At 42.5% G+C, this 19134-nt stretch overlaps 1 protein-coding gene and 1 long non-coding RNA gene across 6 annotated transcripts in view; one reads left to right on the top strand and one right to left on the bottom strand.

The window, feature by feature from the left end:
• The window catches only part of gria4b (glutamate receptor, ionotropic, AMPA 4b), a 113097-nt gene extending 94502 nt beyond the window's left edge, over window positions 1–18595 (bottom strand). The window contains exons 1-2 of one of the 5 annotated variants that reach the window (XR_004790119.2): window positions 11987–12402; window positions 6711–6869 (exon numbers count right to left, since the gene is read on the bottom strand). Coding sequence is in view for 4 of the 5 variants with exons in the window: in XM_035625186.2 (XP_035481079.2) it covers window positions 6711–6869; window positions 11987–12080 (253 nt within the window). In the remaining variant the exon portion in view is untranslated. Of the gene's footprint in view, window positions 1–6710; window positions 6870–11986; window positions 12404–18355 lie in introns of those variants that run through there. The other 4 variants (XM_035625187.2, XM_035625186.2, XM_035625185.2 and 1 more) reach the window with 4 other exon arrangements.
• Window positions 18158–19134, top strand: part of LOC118300623 — a 44601-nt gene continuing 43624 nt past the window's right edge. The window contains exon 1 of the long non-coding RNA XR_004790120.2: window positions 18158–18296. This is a non-coding gene — a long non-coding RNA (uncharacterized LOC118300623). The remainder of the gene's footprint in view (window positions 18297–19134) is intronic.

Raw genomic sequence — 19134 nt, forward strand, 5'->3', positions numbered from 1 at the left:
CCACCACATTAATCTCTCATTAGCAGCCCCCATCCCCCCATTCCTTTCTCCCCATCCCTTTTTCTCCTAACACCAGCCATTACACACACACACGCACACGCACACGCACACACACACACACACAAGTATGCATCGCCAAAAGGCCTGTTCATTTTTCCATTCCTGCTTCGGAAGAAATCCTCAGACAAATGAGGGGCACAGGCAGCCATTTAAAGGGCAGCACTACAGAGCAAAGAGCCCCTCTGAATGGAGCCCGTGGAGGGAGAGATAATAGACTTAAAGAGCTCCAGCGTGCAGCGCGGCCTGATTATTCGCGCGCACAACCACGAATGGGAGAGCGACGTTTCTCGTGTGCTCAAGGACAAACAAGGAAGTGTCCACGTGCGTGAGCGCCGGCGGAAGAAAACAAATCTGGAGTGTCCTATGTGGCATGTAGGAGCGAACAAGCTGCTCGCTATCTGGAATCTGGAGTGAGTCAGAGTTGCCACGCTGAATATAAATGACTTTAATGCAGATTAAGGTGTCACCGCTTCGACGAAGGCGAAGGCCGCGCAGCGCGTGTGTGGGAGGTCAAATTAAGCCCTTCCGCCCACACGCGCGCTGCCTGAGCCTTTGTCTGGCCGCGCGGTGACGAGGTTACCGGGAAACAAAAAGAAATAATAACAAAAAATTAAATCAGCTGGATGAATGAACTGCACATGAAAAGGAGGGGGGGGGGGGGACACTCACACACGGGACACACAGCTGAGAAGTCTGCAGCTGCTCAGAGGCCAATCGATTACGGTTTTCTTTTTATTCCCTACACGACGGCAGCGCCTAGATATTCATTTCATTTCGAGTTTTATCATGAAGGCAGGGAGATCTAGTAGACTCACTTTCCCGCGCAAGTAACGCGACACGGAAGTTTCACCGCTAACTCATCCTGTCCTCGAGAAAGAAGACTTCTCCTTTCACTTGTTCCTTACACACAATCTCCTCCTTTTCATTTCATCATAAGTGTCAGTCTGGTAGAGATTAAAGCGGCGGTTGTACAACTGTCCTCTCTCTTCTCTCCTACTGTCTCTCCTCTCTTCCCCATCTCTCTCCTCACCCCAACCGGTCGAGACAGAAGCTCCGCCCACAACCGAGTCCGGTTCTGTCAGAGATTTCTTCCTGTTAAAAGGGACTTTTTTTTCTCTCCACCGTCGCCAAGTCCTTTGCTCATTGTGGGATTTGTTGGGTTTTCCCTGTAATATTGTAATATTGTAATATTGACCTCACTGTGTAAAGTGCCTTGAGACAATGTGTGTTGTGATATGGCGCTATACAAATAAAATTGAATTGAATTGAATTCCGGTACCACGTGGAGAATGTGAGATCAGAGAATCGTCTTGTTGAGGCTGAACGTCCTCAGTGAGGATGCTGAAAATTGTACAATTCCTTGATTTTCCAACCTATTCCCCGTCTTTTTTGTTGATCTCGCGGACTTTCAGTGCTGAGTTCCCAGAGGACGTATCCGCTCAGGTCTGAGAAGCCGCTGAAGTTCAGAGACCCACACGCTCTGGACACCGTCCTGACACTTCCAAAGCACATCGCCCAGCGTTGGCGCCTTGACAGCCAGGCAGAGATCCATGGCGTCGACGCCATCATCATGCCGTGCTCCGCGTTTCGTTATAAAACCAGTCCGTCTGCTGCTCTGGCATCTTAATCACGGCTCTTCCACACGTGTGACACACGGGGATTTTTTCTTTTTTGCGGAATGCGGAAAAAGACTGAAATCTGACAACTCGTTATGAGCGAGAAAAGAAAGGTCTGTCTCAGTAAATTCGAAGCAAGCGATGCGTCATGGGCGACACAAGGCAGCATTAAACTTTTCACTCTGCATAAGCCGACCGGATGACCTCTTTCATCCGTCTGAGACTTTGTTGTCTGACTCATGAATTAGACAAAAGAACAAAAGGATGAACTGTGATGAGTAATGCTCCCGTTTTTCCTCACAGGAAATAAACCATTGGGATGCTAGTGGTAAATAAATGGAGTCATGAGCGAGTCGAGAGTGCACGTTATAGCTTCAGCCTGGGAAGAGGAACGTGTTATTTTGGTTTTTTTCAAAGGACACGTAGACAAAACCAATAACGCATGGTTGTCAGCTCCATTGAAATACAACTTTGGGGGGGAATTAGAAAGCTCACAAAATACATAGTTTTGTCTATTTAGGGTTCAGTAATATCCTAATAACGTCATAATATTACGAGACTAAAGTCGTACTATTACAAGAAAAAAATGTCATAATATTGCAAGACAAAAATGTCATAATATGAGAATGAAGTAGTAATTTTACGAGAATGAAGTAATAATTCTACGAGAAAAAGTTGAAATATATATATATTAACGTCAGCATATGTTGTCAGTGTGGCACCACACCAGAGGAAGGTGTGAGTACTCACACCGTACGGTTTATTTCCAAAGTATAATATTAAATAAAATTGTTATTTTAGTCACTTTTATTTTTTTCCCCTCAATGTGCCTAAAACGCTGTCGTAAATTAATTCACATGGTGCTCTGGTGCGTATCTACTGCAGAAGGTCAGCGTGCGAGTGAACGGCCGCGAGGCAAATTACCACAATGTCCTTGTTCCTGGTCATGATGAAGGAACGTGTCACACAGTGTAACGTGTTTGACAACACATCACCTGCTTTGGATTCAGGTTAAACTGCTTCATTGACGTTTTTTTAATTCTTTATTGTTTCCTATTATTCATTCTAAATGAAACTAAAGGGGAACAGAGATTTATGTTCCATAAGACAAACCTTTATCAGAGAACATTTCCTGATTTAAACCTTTTTGAATATGAGGATTTTTACGACCACACAGTTAATCAAAACTAAGAAAAAAGAGGCAGCAGATTCATCAGAGGAATTATCTACAAAATGGTTATGAATGACAATGGGGAAACATACAAGACCATTTGTCCCCATCCTCCTATAGCAATTATTCCCATCAGCCTTCCTGACAGATGCACGGCGAGCCGCTGAATGGCCTTATCTCTTTGTACAAATTAACTCCGTCTCTCCATCTCCCCCTTTACCAAAATTGACACTATTGCCCTTAAACATCACATAGTGACCCTTCCAATTCATAACCATTATCTCAGGGCCTTTTTATTATAATGGAGCGAAACAGGGACTAAGAAGGTAAATGTAAAAAAAGAAAATAGGAAGGGAAGAGAAGGGGAGGGGGTAAAATAACCTATGCGCTTCGATCTCAGATTTCCCGCTGGCCCTGAGCTATCAGAGCCATTGATTGGCTCATGTAATTCTGCTCTGATTTGGCTCGGCCAATCAATGGACTGCAGTCTCGCTTCCTGTGACTGTGCAGCCATTAGACGAAAGGGCGAAAACCCCCATGGTTTCTTTTTTGCTCCTGGAAATATCAAACAGTTTACACCCAGCGACTCGCCTCGACTGCAAGGACGACTCTCTCCTCATTGGCCGCCCGCTCAGCGAGAGCTCGTCTAACAGCCGCTTCCTGTCTCGCCGCGTCCGTATTGACCGAACGTCATAAAATGCCCGTTCGGAGGGCTGGTGTGACCTTGCACGTAAAACACAAGCCAAAATGAGGGATTATTAAAAAAAGATATTTCAGATTTTACGACACTTATCATACCAGTCGTTAAGTATGTGCAAATTATAGATTTTTCTTTTAAAGTAGCTCATAAAAAAATACTCAAGCACTAAATACTAGTTTTGGATTATTCTGCAATGTTCTAACATAAAGGTTATGCACTATATTTCCAAGAACTTCTTAACTGAGACCATATTAATATTCATGCTTTAAAGCTACAGTGTGTAATATTTAGAAGAACTCATTCACAGAAATTGAATATATTGTCCATGACTATGTGTTCACATATGTATAATCACCTGCAACAAAGAGACAATGTTTTTTCGTCAACTCTGAATGAGTTAAATATAGTTACATGAAGTGGACCCGACCTCCGTGTGAGTCTCCATGTTTGCTACGTCGTGTTGAATACGGTTGTTGCACAATGCGTTTTCAGAATACGACGCATTCGGGTTGAATTTTCAGACGCTGCCGGAAAAAACGGAAATGGAGTCAGCGGTGCGCCACCATAAAGTGTCCCCTGCCGGGTGCTCAGTTGGTTGCGGTTTGCAACTTTACCGCCATATGAGAAAAGTACAAAAATTACACACTGGGGCTTTGAATATATTGTTATCGTCAGCTGTATTTTCACATGTGCATACAGTACAGCATATACTACCCTGCAATTATTTTTGTTTGCTTATCTTATATTCTAATCCTGTGCTCATAACCTACTTTGCTGTTTTCCCCACTTGCATTATTCTTTCTGCTGCTCATTTCCCCCGCAGAGATCAATACAGCTTCATCTGCTGTAACTTCATCTTAGAAGGTCATTCATAACCAGAACCTTGCAGATGCATCAGTTTTTTCCTTTTTTTAAAAAAAGACATTTGAGGCGAATGCTTACGTTTCCAAACTTTCAAGGTTTTCCACCTCTATACTGTATAAGTTTGCATATTTTTTTGCTGATAATTGCATGAGATGTGAATCCAAATCTCCAAAACAGCTTAACAGAAGATAAGCATGCAGGGTTGCCATTGTAATTCAGAGGAAAAGACCAATGCATATGAATTCCTACTCTTCCGCTAAGTCATAAATCAGTCAAATCTAAAGGGCCCAGACACAGTATACATATTTTTAGATTTGGTCCACACTGTGCTTTTCATAGAGACTATTAACTCCGTTGTCGATCATGTAGAAAAAGTCTACCTAGACATAAAAAGAAGAAGAAAAGGAGTTTTATTCAGTATGAAAGTAATCCAGTGATTGTTGTCTGTACATCCATCCAGTCCACTGCAAATGGGAATAACTACTGTCGAAATTCAGCAAACTTTTAAGGGAGCTAATTTGTCAAAATGTCATTTGAAGGTCAGTGGTAAATTTAATGGGGGAATATTGGCATCATTTTAAAATGCAAGAGTTTTCAAAATACCCACTCTCTTCATCTGATCACAGAGCGAGGACATTTCTCAATCTGACTCGACTCTGGTGAACACACACGCACGCACACGCACACAAAAACAAAGATGCAAACACACACGAGCAAAGACGGACACACACACACACCCTCGATTACCAAGCACACACAACAGCACTTCATTCTCTGCTTAATTTAGCCATTGATTTTTCGAACACCAGATCACACTATAGATAGCAGAAGACATCAGGCTGCCGTGTTTTATGCTCTTTGCAGGAGCCGCCACCCCCCCCCCACACACACCCCCCCCACACACACCCCCCCACACACACACACACACGGTCACTCACCAAAAATCACTGCCCACTGCTATTAGGAGGTCTAGCCATGGCAGTGTGTGTGTGTGTGTGTGTGTGTGTGATTGTTGTTTGTGTGTGTTCATGTGTGTGTGTGTGTGTGTGTGTGTGTGTGTGTAGCATGTGCAGCTTTGCTCAGATCAGATGTGAACCAGAAAACGCTCACAGACACAGCTGAAATGATGCATCACACACACACACACACACACACACACACACACACACACACACGCACACGCACACACACACACAAATGTACTGCACTTTCACGCAGCTACACACACACACAAAGCAATAAGCTGTTTCATGTGGGAACACATAAGTAAAATATGTGTCATTAACTGCCCGTGTCATTATTGGTTGACGTCTATTTCATCACTATAACTCAAACTGATTAGCGTTTACACCACTGCCACTTCTACTGACACAAATTTGATCCTAGTTTTACTAAAAACAATAATCATTATAATACTGATACTGATTATTTCTGTCATTCATCACATTAGAACCAGGGGAACAAACAGCTTTCACAGGATCATTCTCGTCACCACTCAGGTGGCACTTTGGGCAATCATGTCAATCAGTTATAATAAACATTGTACTTTCAACTTGTAATCGCTGTGAGTCCAACATGGCAAGATACACAAGCAGTCTGATCATCGAACAGGCCGACAGTTTAATCAGATTATCGTAATCCAGATAATCCTCCATGGCACATGGAAAACTGTGACAACAACTCCCGAAAGTCCAGGAAATGTCCCGGACCCAGTTCCCCCGGACGTTTTCCAGTTTGTGTCTGAAATCACCTTAACCTCAATCTTTCCTTTTCCGTATAAGATTGACTCCCCTGGGTCGATGTCCACAACCCGTCCCACTGTCTGACTGCTTGTATTTGTTTATATTTATATTTTATAGACAGAAATTCATTGTTTTGTTTTTTTTGAAAACAATGCTTATTCGCCTTCATTCTGGGTTTCACACCTGGACACCTGGACAGGCGTCAGTATGTGGTTAGCCTAGCTTAGCATTAAGGCTGGAAGCAAAGGGAAACTTCTCCAAAGTTCAAAATTAAATCTACCTACATCTCATTGTTTCTATCTGTAAACAAAAAAAGAAATGCAGCTTCGGCTTCTTTCTACGAGATAATGTTGAACTATTCCTTTAACTTGACGAGTATAGTGATATTATCACCAATGGGAAAGACATTAAGACCGTAGTTCTTTGCCTAAATCACGTTCCGCACTTTGTTGCACAGGAAACCTCAATTTCCTGATTCAACGTAATATTTTAAACACACATGAACCCGTCACGAAGAAAATCACGCGTGTGTGTGTGTGTGTGTGTGTGTGACTTACAGGCGTTGGTGACGGCGAAGCTGTTGGCCGTCTCGATGTTGTCCACGTGAGGCACCAGGTTGAACGGGGCTTCCGAGGCGTTGGGGCTGGTGTTGTGCAGGAAGATGGCCAAGCGGAAGGCCGTGTACTCCTGATCGGTGTTCCTGATGAACAGACCACCTGAGCAGAGGGGAGGAAGAAGCACAGGTCGGATGAGGAGCATGATGGGGGGGCGGAGGGAGAAACCCACCCACTCTCTCTCTCTCTCTCTCTCAGCCACATGTACAACCTAAACACAGACAGATCAATTACTACCCACAGGAAGAAAACCACTGGAGAAAATCCCACCACCCTCTGAAAACGTCCACTAGTCTGAACTAAAGTCGTTCATTTCCTTGACGTTTATTTGAATATCACCGCCACGAGGGTGAAACTCGTCCGTGGGGGAGGATTTCAAAACTTCAAACTCCAAATATCGCAGCCAAATGTTCCCTTTGCGGCCCCTGCTGAGGGCCACCCAGAGGGTCCCGGGAAGGAGAAGTGGAACTGAATCACAGAACAAAAATCAGGTTTCTGTCGCTGCCTGTAAAAAAACAACAAAAAAAACAAGGGGTGTCTGCTCGCATGAATCATATTGTGTGATCACATGCAATGAAAGATGCAGCGACGACACCTGAGCAAGTTTCATTTCCTGGAGAAAAGTAATGACAAAGAATAGAGTCTCCACACTGTTCGAAATAATCATTTTACAGTTTGGTGTAAAACAAGAAAAAGGATTGGATGGATGAGACTTTATGTTGCCACAAGGGTATTTTAAAGTAAATGCTTACGTCAGCATGCTAACATGCTCATAATGACCCATGCTAAAACTTGGTACAATGTTCAACTTAATATGCTAACATGCTAATATTGGAACATGGGGACGTCTGTAGGAAGTGTCATTGAGCGATCCGCCCGACGGTTGTTGAGACATTTATCCGTGAACCAAAATGTTCACCACGAATTTTAACCACGATCCACGAAAGTAGCCGCTGAGATAGTTCAGTCGGGACCTACGTGGAGGCGCAGAGAGAAAAACACTGAGCTGAGGCGACAAAACTTCGTCACGATGGTTTATTGGAGACCTACTCGTGGTTCACGGTTGCACACAGATTATTTTAGGTGGCCATATAGTCAGAGAGGAGCCTCTACCACATCATAGGTGGACACAACTAACTGAACAATATAAGAAATTGAATTAAAGCCCAATATTGGTGTTGTAAGTCACCTTCCCAATATCATGTTGCTGTCAATTCAACCTCAATGCTGCTATAGAGCAGACGCATAGCTGTTTGAGCACCACTGTGTGGCCCTGAAGGCTACGGCCCGTTTAACATGCAAATCACTTTTATTTCATATCAATGCAAGCGAGAGAAGAAAAAGATATAATTCCAAACAGATATTCTAGTAGTTCCGGCTCCAGTGTCAGGCATCTCCTGACTTTTATCCTCTCTCCGTGTTCAAACACAAATATCCCGACCACGACGTTCATGGTTGCGCAAATGTCAGTGGGGTTTCGAAGTTAGAAGCGGTTTGTTTCACATTTTCAAAAATCTAACTTGAGGCTATAGTTCCTTGGGATGAGGCTTTGTAAATGTCATTAACAGCAAAATGCCAGCGCCTTCTTTTCATGCCTGACCTCTTCAGAATTACTTTTTTATTCCTTTTGTAAAGCCCGGTCATATGAACCCCCTATAAAAATCCATGGCTCTAATGAAAAGGTGAACATTTCTGCTTTTCATATAAAACATTTCTGTCTGATGGTTTTTAATTGTCTCATTGACTCACACTTGCTGCCAGATGTTCACAGGAAGTGTGCATTCCTGATTTAGAAGAAGAAGGGAAAAAAATGGTGTGAACAGTTTGCACATGTTGGCTCCCTCTCGGTCGGGATGCCCTTTGCACATTTATATCACTTGTATTCACAGCTGATGACAAGAGGATAAAAATCTTTCCTCACAGCGAGGCGTGAAACTAAATAACGCCATATGTTTTGACAATATGTTCTGAATATGTGGTGACGTACCTGGTCTCAGTAGGTCAGAGTCACAGACGTATCGCGACACATACCCGGACCTTAATCATCACAACCTAGGAAACATCCAAACTACGTTTCCATTTCCACATCAGTAATAATCTCCGTCCACGCTAACACACCTGAAAACGCACATCACGTGGCCATTCACGTACACCGGGCATGTGCACGCAGCTGTAGACAGGAAGCAGATTTGCATACGCTGCGGTCGGTTGCTTGGATACCCCCCCCCCCAAAAAAATACGACGAACGAGAGAAAAGGCAACTGTGGAAAAATAAGAGCGGGGAATTCTTCTTCTCGCGGAGCGACGACGATGTGGAACTGTTACTAAGAGTAAGTGTCCGCCACGTTTTACCTTCACCGCTGGTAGTCGAGTCGAGGCTATTAAGAAAAACCAATCACGAAGGGAATAGCGGTTGGCCGCATTATCATTTCCAAACGTCGCCGTTTTTTACCCATCCAGACTACAACGCAGCCCCGGAGTTTTAAAACCAAAACTAGGTGAGCAGCAACTTACAGTAGTGTTGACGATGTAGCATCCATTAGATGTTTCACATAACTAGGTCTGTGCCAATTAATTTCATTGGTAGAGGAAGTCAAGATTAAAGAATGGCGGGAGGTTTGTCCACCAAACACAAGGCGCTTGAAAAAAAAACATTTTACGATAACGATATGTATCGCGATAGACACGTAATCAATATCAATAGAAAATGCGTTCGATAGAACGTTTCAATAATTTTTTTTTCCTCTTTGGAAGAAACCGGAGCAAAGAGTCTAGCCACGCCGGCCGCTAGCTACGCCGGCACTCGTCCTCTGGTACCTAACAACGTATGGAGTGACACGCCTAGTAGCCAATCATGTAACAGCATCACGTTAGGTTGCGCCATCTCGTTGGCTCGCGTTTGAGTTTCTTAGGTCATAAAAACGATCAAGAATTATCGGTATCGAGCGATATGAAACACTTATATCATGATACAGTTTTCAGCCCAGCCCTACCTACAGATGGTGCTATAGGGGAAAAGGTCAGTTAGTCACGGTCAGGAGAATTCAGCCTCTGGGTACCGTAAATATCTGTACTACAGTAGAACCAGTAGCAGCTGAGACATTTGCGTCTGAACCAACAAACTTCTCCGTTTGGACGGGAGACGTGAACGTAGCGGCAGTGATACGTTTTTAAAACTAAAACATACAAAATGTGGATATAACCAAATGTCTAACCCCAACCTGAACCCTACTTCTAACCCTAAAACCAAGTCTGATCCCTGAAACAGCCCTTTGTGGTTGTGAGGACCGGCCAACACGTCCCGACTCCGCAGGGTGTCACAGTCAAACTGGTCCTCACAAAGATACAACGCCTGCACACGCGCACACACAGAGAAAAGGTTATTCAGATTCCGTTGAGATCGTCTTCAGAAGTATCGAGAGCTTCAGGATCCTTCACAGCGGAGTGATCTTTCAGAAATGTTAACGTTTCTTGGAATGCCAATGTTTCAAAATCCCCTTAAAGGTGAATTATTTTCTCCTTTCCTGATGCTGTGAGCAAGACACTGCATCGAATGAATGAAACGTGGGGTGTATAATTCACAGGCTCACAAATGTGTGAGGTGTCAGAGTTAATCTGCGGCAGATGCAGAGCGCGTTCGCCACGACCGTTGTTCTGTGCGCTTGTTTTCCCCGCGTGCTGCACGCGCTCGTCCGCCCCGGCGAATGTCCCCGTGATAATCAGTGTTGATTTTAGACAATTATATTTGAAACAGACAAAGTGTGTTGACAACTGGAGAGATGTTTGCCCCCCTCATGTAGGAGCTGACGGGGCTCTGATGGAGTCGCCTGCCTGAAAAACAACAACAATGTAAAGTGTTTAAATTAAAAAAAAAAGCCTGATGGGGTCCGGACACATGTGGCACTGTGCGTTTTTTTTTACTGTACGGAGCCAAGACAGGAAATGTGAAGACACAATAAGCACATTCAGAATGTTTGCGGTCACTGGCAGCAACCAGGCGATGATGAGAACTGTATTTGAAATGGCAGAGAAAGCATACGAGCAAAAAATGCTCACACACAAGTTTGTTTTTTTTCCTTCTTCTTTTTGGCTAAAATTCATCAGTGGACTGTCCGACATGATGATGGCTCAGCAGTTCCCACCCGGCCCCGAGTGCCCTCCAGTTCCAGGGGTGGTGTTTCTGTACCAGACCCTGACCTTTGACCTGCCTGGCGGGGCCGGAGGGGTTTCGAGTCTCACGTTGATATAAAAGGACAAGGAGAATCATTGGAACAGCTTGTCATTTCTCCTCAGCCTGACTGGATTCTGATGTGGCCTGAACTCCGGCTTCACGAGCAGCGGTGGCGAAAACGTCAGGCTGGGAAAACATTCCATTCCAGAATAAATAGACCAATTTGTGATTTTATATCATTTTTTACAGTAAAAGCACGAATGGCTGCTTCTCTGACTATTGATTTTTTTTTTCCCAGGCTGTGATGATCAACAACTGGAGGTCACAGTTTGCTCCTCTTCTCATTCCCCCCTTGCTGCCCCTAAATCACGCAGAGTCAATCTGCCCGCTACACACAGCAGTGAAAACCAACCGTCGAATCCATCACCTTTTTTTCTTTTTTTCATTTTCCTCCCTGTGACAAACACGCATAAGTTGTTTGAATGCAAACATGGGGACGTCAGAGAAAAAAAATAATAACAATAAAGATGAAGAAAGAGATGGAGGGAGGGAGGAAATCGGTGATGGTGCTACAGTATAGAGGCCTGTGGGACCGTAGCATGCAGGTCCGGGGGTCTGAGAGTGTGTTAACAGCAGTCAATGCACAGGCAGCCTGCATAGGGAATACACACACACACACATGCATACATGCACACACACACGCACGCACATGCACACACACACTTTGCTGCTCTGATCTGCTGCAGTGGCGGATTGCACTGGGATACACACACACACACACACACACACACACACACACACTCTGTAGCCTGCAGATGCAAAGCGCATTAAGGTGCATGTGGCAGTGAGAGAATCTGCTCTTGAACGTGATATTTCAGAGAAGAAACATTGAAATAAAATAAAAAATAAAACACTGTCCACTTTGAGTCTGCAGTGCCGAGGGGCTGGATGTCGGGACGGAGGCTGCACACACAGCACCGTGCACACAGTGCACCACCATGCACATGATCCATCCACTGTGGGGTTGGTGACCGGATGGAACACTCACCGATCTGCACGCTGCTCGGGAAAGCTCCCATCGTCAGCCTCCACAAGCCCGAGAACATCCACAGAAACCAGCCGCGGGAAGAAGAAATCCTCATTTTTTTTTTTGTTCTTCTTTTTTTGTTTGGGTTACAAACTGACGAGAGACATCGAGCAGGTTCTGTTTTAAATCGTCAACCCGCCGGGGCGCGAACGCAACATCACAGGCAGGGCGGTGGGAAGAGGGGACCAAAAAAAAAAAGAAGAAGAATAAAGAGATTTAAAAAAAAAAAAAAAAAGAATGTATATGTGTCCGTTAAATATCCATGGTCTCGTTGGTCTCTTCTTCTTTCCTCCCCTTGTCCCCCCGCAGTGTCGCGCGTAATTGTGCCGTCAAACTGCGTCCGTCCGTCCGGCGCTGGGGATTTTTTTTTTTTGCGCACACCACCACCGAGAAGAGGGGAGTGGGGGGAGGATGGAGGGAGGATGGAGGGAGGACGGCTGGTGGAGGGAGGAGGGGGGGGGCATCAGCCAGCGGCGGCCAGTGCGTCTGGATGCGGCTCAACTCACATCACAGCAACGACACACATGCGCCTTTTTTTTTTCTTTATTTCACCCGACCGGGAGCAGGCAGGAGGGGCGTCAGTCGGTCGGTCGGTGGGTCGGTCGGTGGGTCCGCTCCGCGCAGAGCAGCGGAGAAACTCCCCGCATGCAAAAAACTTCCACAACCGCTGATGTACGAAAATTACACTGATGTGATTACTGGTGCCCCCCCCCTTCTTCTTCTCTCTTCTCCATCATTACAGATCAGCTGTTTTTTTTCCCCCTTGCTCTCGACCTCTGGTCCTCGCGGTTAACTGCTTCTTCTACTTTCATATTAAACCACTAATGTGCTGCCAGGCGCCAATTAACATGGATTAGAATTTAAAAGCGGTCTTTGTAAACTCTTTTCATCACTTTTCTTTTGCAGGAATAAACGGCTTCACGCCAGGACAGTGCACTGTGATGACAAGAAGCCTCGTGTCCTGTTACAAATACACGCAAAGGAAACATTACACCAGTAAATAGATATGACAATTTCTTTCACTGGATCAATAAAGTCCCTATAAATCCATTAGCACTGCCAGGGTTTATATATTGTTCCTGGTCTCTCTCTCTCTCTCTCTCTCTCTCTCTCTCACGCCAACCGGTCGAGGCAGATGTTCCGCCCACAACTGAGTCCGGTTCTGCTCGAGGTTTCTTCCAAAGGGAGTTTTTTCCCCCCCTCCACTTGCTCATTGTGGGTTTCTCTGTAACATTGTAAGGTCTCGACCTTGACATAATAAAATCAGATTGAATGTGATCAGTTGTTAAACGCATAGGAGTGAGATAGACAAAGTTTTATGGTATGACAAAAGAAACGTTTGTATTCTGGGAAAAATAAAAACCTACATGAGACATTAATATCACCATGCACAAGGGTTTATACTGAAGGTTACTATACTGGGTCTTCAGCTGCAGTTCCAATAGTGGCCACTAGACGCTGTGGCTAAGAAAACCGAGATTACCATCTTCTTAAAAAGAGACAGACATGTACATTATAAAAATGTCGGTGTCTGTAATAATTCCCCCTGTTCACACTGGTTGTGAAGACATAATTTCCTAATATGATATGTGGGGAGAGAATCTATGATAAATACACAACTACAAGTGTCTCACCTGTGGCACCAGGTTTTCATTTAAAAATTAAAATGATGTATAATAAGTTAACTGAAACAATCTGTTCATTTCAGTTGAATTCGATTCATAAATAAAAGGTAAGCCAGTAACAAATGCAAAATAAAAGACTGATTACTTAAAGCTAGCAGGTTTAGATGTGAACATGTTGCTTTAAATCGACAGTATCGATGGACGTGTCAACCATCGATTACAATCATATGATGAGCACTCAACCAGTCATCATGTGTTGCCTTTATTTCAAAATAAGAGCCACGTAGCATCAATGTCGACACATCATCATCCAAGATTAATTTATCAACCATTTTAATCTGGATAAACAATTCAAGGAATCAAGTTTTCTGGATGTATATTGACAGAATCCTTTACATTAACGTATTAACGGTTTTAACCAGGATTTGAAACCATTACAGATCGTGACTTTAATCCAAAAAAAGACCTAAAAATAAATAAATTGAAGATGTAAATCTTCTCATTTTACTATACTTGAAAAAAAAAAATTATATCACATCCTCACAATATCTTAATACCACTGGGGTGAACTACCTGCAGGTGATTATACATATATGAACACATAGTTACGGACAATATATTCAATTTCTGTGAATAAGTTAGGGTTAGGGTTAGCTTTAAATCTATTTATAATATATTTGTTTCTCCCAAAACAGATTCAGTGAAAATTAGGACACTGCAAATACAAAGTGCCCTTTTTTCCCCTGAATTTGTTTAAAAATGTTTACAAAAACAAACCCAAATTGTTTAGGGAATATTTCATCATTCTGACTTTTGTGCTGTGCATCAAATAAACTTGAGGACGAAGCCGAAACGAAATTCTTAATGACTCCACCGGCACCATGGAGCTCACTCTCAGCCGATTATTTGGTGAACTGAAGCTTCGTTACTTTGATGCGACAATGGATAATTTCAGTCGAGTGGGATTACTTCAATTTGTCGACAGAAAGTTAAGTGGAATGAAGTCATTTGGATGTTTTGGCGGCGTTCCTCCGCGGAGAAATGAAAGCCGTGCGTTAATGAGACATTAAGGAAGTGAGAGCCGGTCTCCCTGGTGTGATGCAGTTAAAGTAAGAGCAGCTGCGCACACAGATGAAGATTTGCTGATTTGTAAGTTTCGTCGTAGCCTCAGGTAGAAAAAAAAAACGCTTGAACAACAACGAGTTGCTACGTGTGAGACGCTGTTGGAAACGATGAAGGAAGCTGATTTGGGGTTTTTGTCAGTTGCTGTTTTTTTCCCTGACCAAAGATTCAGCTGGAAAAAAAAACCATCAGCAAACATTCGTCCACGAGAGCAATTTAAAATGTTTGCATCTTGAATATTATTACTGGAATTCTGAATCCAATTAAAATATACAAAAATTGATATTTATTCGATTCTTAACACTAATTCAACAGAGGGCGCGACTCTTGACGGAAGGCGTGGGCCGGTTCCCAGTTTCAAGGTGCACGGTATCAAAAAGCCACTGTACCGAAACCACTAACATTGGCAAAAAAAAATACATTTTACCCAGAGATTTGGCAATAGCACATTTTAGAGGTGGGCAATACCGTGAATCCATGGTATTTTTGCCCAAGGTTTTCATACTTCATATTCATTAAATGTGCATTTTTCCACTATAACATTTAAAGACAAACTGATTAACGGCGGAATTAAACAGGCAGATTTATTTCATTAGAATAATCATTGTAAAACCGTGTCGGAACAATCTCTGTGCAATAATAAACTGTAACACTGGACATTCACTGCACCAGAAAATACATCACTGTATTTGACCAGAGTAAAAAATAATGGCTGATAAAGTGGATTCTGATTCTGATTGTCCTCGTTCTCTGGGTCAACGGAGAAACGTCCACGCTCGTGTTCTTCAAACGCTTCAGTATTTGTGGCAGCGCAGGTCTGATTTTCTCACAGCGATCAATACAGATTCATTTTATTTACGCCCCTTTGAGGGAAAAATGTCTGCGAACATTTTCGAGAAACTGATTTGCTTCAAGGGAAACACGCTCATCGGTCTGTCGATACTTTATCATAAAAGTCATTATTAATGTGATTCTGCAGAATGGATTCCATGCAGGAAGGACAAAAAAAAGATATACTTCTAAAAATGGTTATCACCGCACGGCGGTTTGTGCTGAGTTTTTGCTTTTTCTTTAAGCTTAGCTTGCTATGAAGGAGAAAATAGTCTCTCACTGTGAAGTGAACCAGCTCTGCAAAAACAAAAAGCAATCGTCCTCCACGGACCGTTGGGCAGATCGCGCACATCCAGATTGTGGTTCTTGGAATTTCCATCATGTGAGCATCTCTTTGAAAACATTTGCTTTAGAAGCACTTAAAGATGATGAGGAAGGGGGAAAAAATAAGAAGTGCAATGTTGCTCGTTCCCCCCCCCCCCCCGCCCCCGGTTCAAGGTTGTGGAATAGAAATGCAGCAGTTCATCATCTGTGGTGGAAATCACATATCTGCACACACTTTTCATACATCTACTTTTTATTGTCATGAGGCAGCCTGAACACAGGGAACCATTAAACCAGATATATTATCCCTCCCCCCTTCATGTGGATGAAGATAAATAACTTTTAAAACAGTTATGTTCCTATATTTAGACAGATGTAAATGACTTTTGTAACGACTCAGGGCTGAGGCGCTGTCCGTGGTGCTGAAAGCTTTTGAATGACTGACTGTGGACGACGCTTGACAGGACTCTGGGCTCTTCATTTGCTAAATTCAATAAAACAAAATATATTTATGAAGGAGGTTTGACATCATGCAAAATATTAAACTGTATCTCATTCATCAGTATATAAAAAGAACTATAAAAAGGAGACAGGGAGTCATGACCGTTAGCACTGCAACTACTATATTTCTTAACAAATATATCATATATTAATATTTCCTCATTGTATGTGCAGCATGTCTGGTTACAATGGTATAAATATATATGTAAATATAAACACACACATATATTCTAGAGCCCGACCAATATGGATTTTTCTGGGCCACAGATATTAAGGAGTAAAACTTTTCAGATTCCGATATATTGGCCAATATACTGTATATTTGAGTACTTACAATAAATCTTACTTTGTTGTTATCAAACCCTCATGATAAAGAAATGTAGTTGAGGCTTAACATTTTACAGTTTAACTATAAACTTTATTATAGATAAAAAAGAAAACAAATAAAATCAAATATATATAGAGCTTGAATATTTTTTTAACGTCAAATGTAAAGATGAATGCCAAAAAAAATAAACAGACGTATCGGCCGGACTACTGACGAGGTGTTTCAGGAGTTTCAGGGCCAGTGTTTTCTGTCAGAGACATTTTATACGTATACACAAAAAATATATATATATATATATATATATATCACACTAGAGGAAAAGGGAAAAACTGAAGAAGCAGAATATGTCTCCTTTAAATGTTGCCTCTCGTTATTTACCACAGCTACTTTTACTCCCCTGACACATTCACCTTCAACTGAAGAACAAATGGAGACGAGGTTTCTACTTCGTCCCTTCCTCTAACATCCGCGACTTGATATTCAGAAACCCCATTGAATATTTTAAGCATTCAAACGTGGCAACCTGACAAATACAACAAAAAAAGCTACAGAGGCTTCCAGTCTCCTTTATGCGCAGCGTACCAAGATGCAAAAAAACTGAATATAATGACCACCTTGGATTCTTCAAACATCCGGAGCTGACCAGACCTCCACCGACGTAATGAAGAGAAAACACCCTCCCTGGTTTCTGAGGGTTTCTTCTTGAGCTCCTCTGCAACAACACGTCTTTCAAATGCAAATTGGACAAGTCTGGTTCACACCGAGTATTTTATCCGATTGTTAAGAGCTATAGTCTACGGTCGCTTGCAAGAACAAAAAAGGTTCCACCGCCGTTTACGCAGGCTGTTCTCAGATTTCTGTTTGTGCAGAGAGTATGAAGAGTACTGAACTGAAACTATTACAAACTACAACAAACGAGAATAAGAAATAAATATATATGTGTGTGTGTATATATATATATATATATATATATATGTGTGTGTGTGTGTATATATATATATATATATATGTATATATATGTGTATATATATGTTTTATATATATACATATACATATATATATATATGTATGTATGTATGTAATGAATGAATGAATGAATAAAAAGTAGACTGACAACACAGCAGGGGTCAATATGACTGTATGTAGCAACATTAGCTTAAACTCACCTGTGACTTCCCCTATCGGCTTCCGTGGTTGCTTTAATTAGCACACATAGCCACAGGTGCGCAGGTGACGTCACAACAACAGCATTCACACAAAACCTTTCACACACACACACACACACACACACGCCAGTTGAAATCCAAATTGGCCCCAACAACTGCAAATTATTGTTTGTGAATCTTTGCTCTTATATTATACTTCTAGAAAACAAACGGGCACCTGTCGCGTGTCGCTCACCACAACGCAGCCTGTTTCTTCCAATTGAATCAGCAGTGAAACAAACCAGCAGCCCGACAAACAATGTATAAACTCCACAGCAGAGAGGGAAGTGAAGAGAGAAGCTGAGAGAGACGTGAACACACCGGAAGCGACGATGGTAAGCGGCGCAACGTTTGTTGTTGTTGTTGTTGTTGTTGTTGTTGTACTACTCCTCACCTGTCTCTGTCTCTTTGGGTGTTGTCCTCCACTTCTCTGCTCGGTTAGTGTCAGTCCTCGCGGTCATTTCGAACACGGAGCACAATAATCTCCTGATGGTCACAAACAGCTACAAACAGTCAGAAACAGCGGAGAGGCCCTGAACGTCTCACCGACGGTCCGCCTGAGCGTTTCAGCGGTTAGCTGTTAGCGGTTAGCTTTTATCTGTTAGCGGTTAGATGTTAGCTTTTATCTGTTAGCGGTTAGATGTTAGCGGTTAGCGGTTAGCTGTTAGCGGTTAGCTGTTAGCGGTTAGCTTTTAGCCAAGCACCTGCCGTCGGGTGGTGCCTTAAGTAAGTGATTGCAAAGAAGAAGAAGAAGAAAGGATTAGAAAATAAATGAGTACAATTTTAAAAAGATTAAACAAAGATTAAAAAATAAATTAATAAAATAAAAAAGAAGAAAGGATGACAAAACAAAAGAAACAAATGAAGAACAAGAAAGGTAGAAAAATGAATAAAATAAAATAAAAAAGAAGAAAATGGCTTTTTAATATATTTATTATATGTAAAAATTATATGTATTTTTCACAACATTTTCTCGTGTTACAGTTGAATATGCCTCAGTCAGTCCACTTACAAAAGCCTTCCTGTCGAATGCCTGCAATTCACCTAGAGGGCGCTCACGAGGAGTTCCTCAACTGATTTTCGGTAAATATAGTATCTATATGATATTTGTATACAATATCTGGAAAGTACAGCACATATGACATTGTAAATATATACCTCCATAGATATAAA

Source organism: Scophthalmus maximus, chromosome 2 (genome assembly GCF_022379125.1).
Source record: "Scophthalmus maximus strain ysfricsl-2021 chromosome 2, ASM2237912v1, whole genome shotgun sequence".
NCBI classification, from domain to species: Eukaryota; Metazoa; Chordata; class Actinopteri; order Pleuronectiformes; family Scophthalmidae; genus Scophthalmus; species Scophthalmus maximus.